This window comes from Pyrus communis, chromosome 1, assembly GCF_963583255.1.
Source record: "Pyrus communis chromosome 1, drPyrComm1.1, whole genome shotgun sequence".
Lineage (NCBI taxonomy): Eukaryota > Viridiplantae > Streptophyta > Magnoliopsida > Rosales > Rosaceae > Pyrus > Pyrus communis.
Window position 1 is genome coordinate 23,233,292 of NC_084803.1, and position 2,299 is coordinate 23,235,590.

The following is a 2,299-nucleotide window of genomic DNA, read 5'->3' on the forward strand; positions in this document are numbered from 1 at the left end:
TTTATTCTTACCAGCAACAACATCATCAGAACATCGAAGCCAAGAAAATCCGTTCCCAGGATGGTCATACTCCATTGAGTTCATTACCTTCGTCCTGTATGACATTTGTTTTAGACATTATGCATACTTCTCACTTTTCTCCTTAGTCTATGGGTTTTTACCTGCCTTAGGTTTTCCCATAGCGAGGATTTGTGAGTTTACTACCAATGCATACTTTCTTTAATTTGAGACTCGTATTTGCCCGTTGTGTTGATGACTTCATCAACTATTCTACCTCAACCGTTGAAGACAACTATTCTACCTCAACCGTTGAAGACTTGATGCGATATTTTGTTTGAGTATTTACATACTCAATGGGGAGTGTTGCAATCATATTTAATATAGGAATGTGATTGTGTAAATCTTAGTATATTTGGGATATCTAGGAATATTCTCTAGGGTTAGATATTATCCTATTAGAGTTGTAATACTATTACGGTAAGAAATTAACCTTCCCTACTACTATAAATAAAGACATAATGGGGTGAAATACAACACATATCACAATCAAATCTCTCTTCTCTCTCTTGCCGCCGGCCTCCTTTTCTCCATCCCTTAGAGTAGTTAAGTAAAAAGGCCTACAACACCAAGATATTTACGGTAATTTTCTATATGGGTATACAAATCTTTTCCTTTTAAATAAAATTAATGAATGTCAAGAGATGAAATTTGGTGTCACAAAGACGTACTATTTGTGTTTTCGTCCTATAGGTAAAGCTCCCTTCAAATATCATTTTGTCAATAAAATTATTGCTAAGACTAGGCACATTTTAAGCGAGATGATAATATTGACGTAGCACAAGACCAAGACCAATAGCTAGCTAATTGTAAAGCCAATCGAAATTAAAGGTGTGCAATCCAGTATAGAGAATACCCAAATTAATATATTATATCACAAATTGTATTGGTAATTATAAGAGTAAATTCCATTTATTAGGTTGAATGCGTCACGTACTGACATTTAAATGCAAATATATAAATTCCATTTATTAGGTTGAATGCGTCACGTACTGACATTTAAATGCAAATATATTCCATCGTAGCATTTATTTGAAAGATTTCGTTCCCGAACACTTACTATAATAAAAAGATAAAATTGTTGTTCCCTCCATTGTTTTCTGCTATTTTTCATGGTTTTACTGCAAAAGGTATGTGTGCGCATGCACGTCTATATACGAGTCATTTTGGTTTTCTACCCTTTCCAATTTATTTTGTTCAATTTCCTTTCAATTTTGATTGGATTTTGTTTTTTAGACAGGACTTCGTTTTTCTAGCCTGATCAAGATATGCAATCCACTCAAAGTTATTATCCGAAGCAAATTAGCTTCCCCAAGGGCCAAGGAGTATTCCCAAAGAATAATATCTACAACAAAAACTTCTTCAAACCAAAATCAAAAGCAGAAGCCAAAGTAATTGCCGCCAAGAAACACAGTGAGTCGGAGAAAAGGCGAAGGATGAGAATCAACGGTCAATATACCACTCTTCGTGCTATCCTCCCAGACTTAATCAAAGTATATTATTTAATTGATTTGATGGAATTTTGTTTGAATGTGTATGGTGTAATATGGAAAATGTCTCGCAAACTTTCCTCACTTAGAATACCTGACATACAGATGGACAAGGCATCTGTGCTTGGAGAGACAGTCAGGAAAGTAAGGGAGCTTAAAAAGGCGTTAGCAGAAGTTGAAGCAGCTTGTCATTGCGGGGACAGGAGGGATGAGTGCGTTTTACCTGGCGGGGTTGACAAGTTAAGTGTCGAACAATGCGAGGGGGAGAAAGGAGGGCTTGTGAAGGCCACATTCAGCTGTGAGGATAGGCTGGGGCTCATTTCGGACATGACAAGGGCACTGAGTTGTGTAAAGGGAAGGGTTGTTAGGGCTGAGATGGTGACAGTCGGTGGAAGGAGTAAAAATGCATTGTGGGTGCAAGGGTTAGGTGGTGGAAATGAAGGGGTGGTGGCGCTGAAGAGAGCACTGAAGGTGGTTATTGATCGCCCTGTTTTGCCAAGGAATATTATCTGAGGAGATTAGACGGCCCTTCTGTAAGACTATGTGCTAACCCTAACCAAAAGGACGCTTGGACAGCCATAGTTGTGTTCATAGGGGACCGAAATTTATTTATCTTTGATTGATTTCTTATTAATTTATCATTAATAGGAATTGATTGTCTGATCTACCTATTTCTATTTTGTGGATCTTATTCACAAAACAAATCAATAAAGATCCAAGTTACAAAACTTGTTCATCCATGTCAAGTAAAG

The 2,299-nt window shown here is 37.1% G+C and overlaps 1 protein-coding gene across 1 annotated transcript; it reads left to right on the forward strand.

Moving 5' to 3' along the window:
• Window positions 1–1,325: 1,325 nt before the first annotated feature.
• LOC137724900 (transcription factor bHLH131) lies at window positions 1,326–2,060 on the forward strand. The gene is made up of 2 exons (XM_068463553.1): window positions 1,326–1,550; window positions 1,653–2,060. The coding sequence occupies exons 1-2, from the start codon at window positions 1,326–1,328 to the stop codon at window positions 2,058–2,060; spliced, it is 633 nt and encodes a 210-aa protein (XP_068319654.1).
• Window positions 2,061–2,299: the final 239 nt, after the last annotated feature.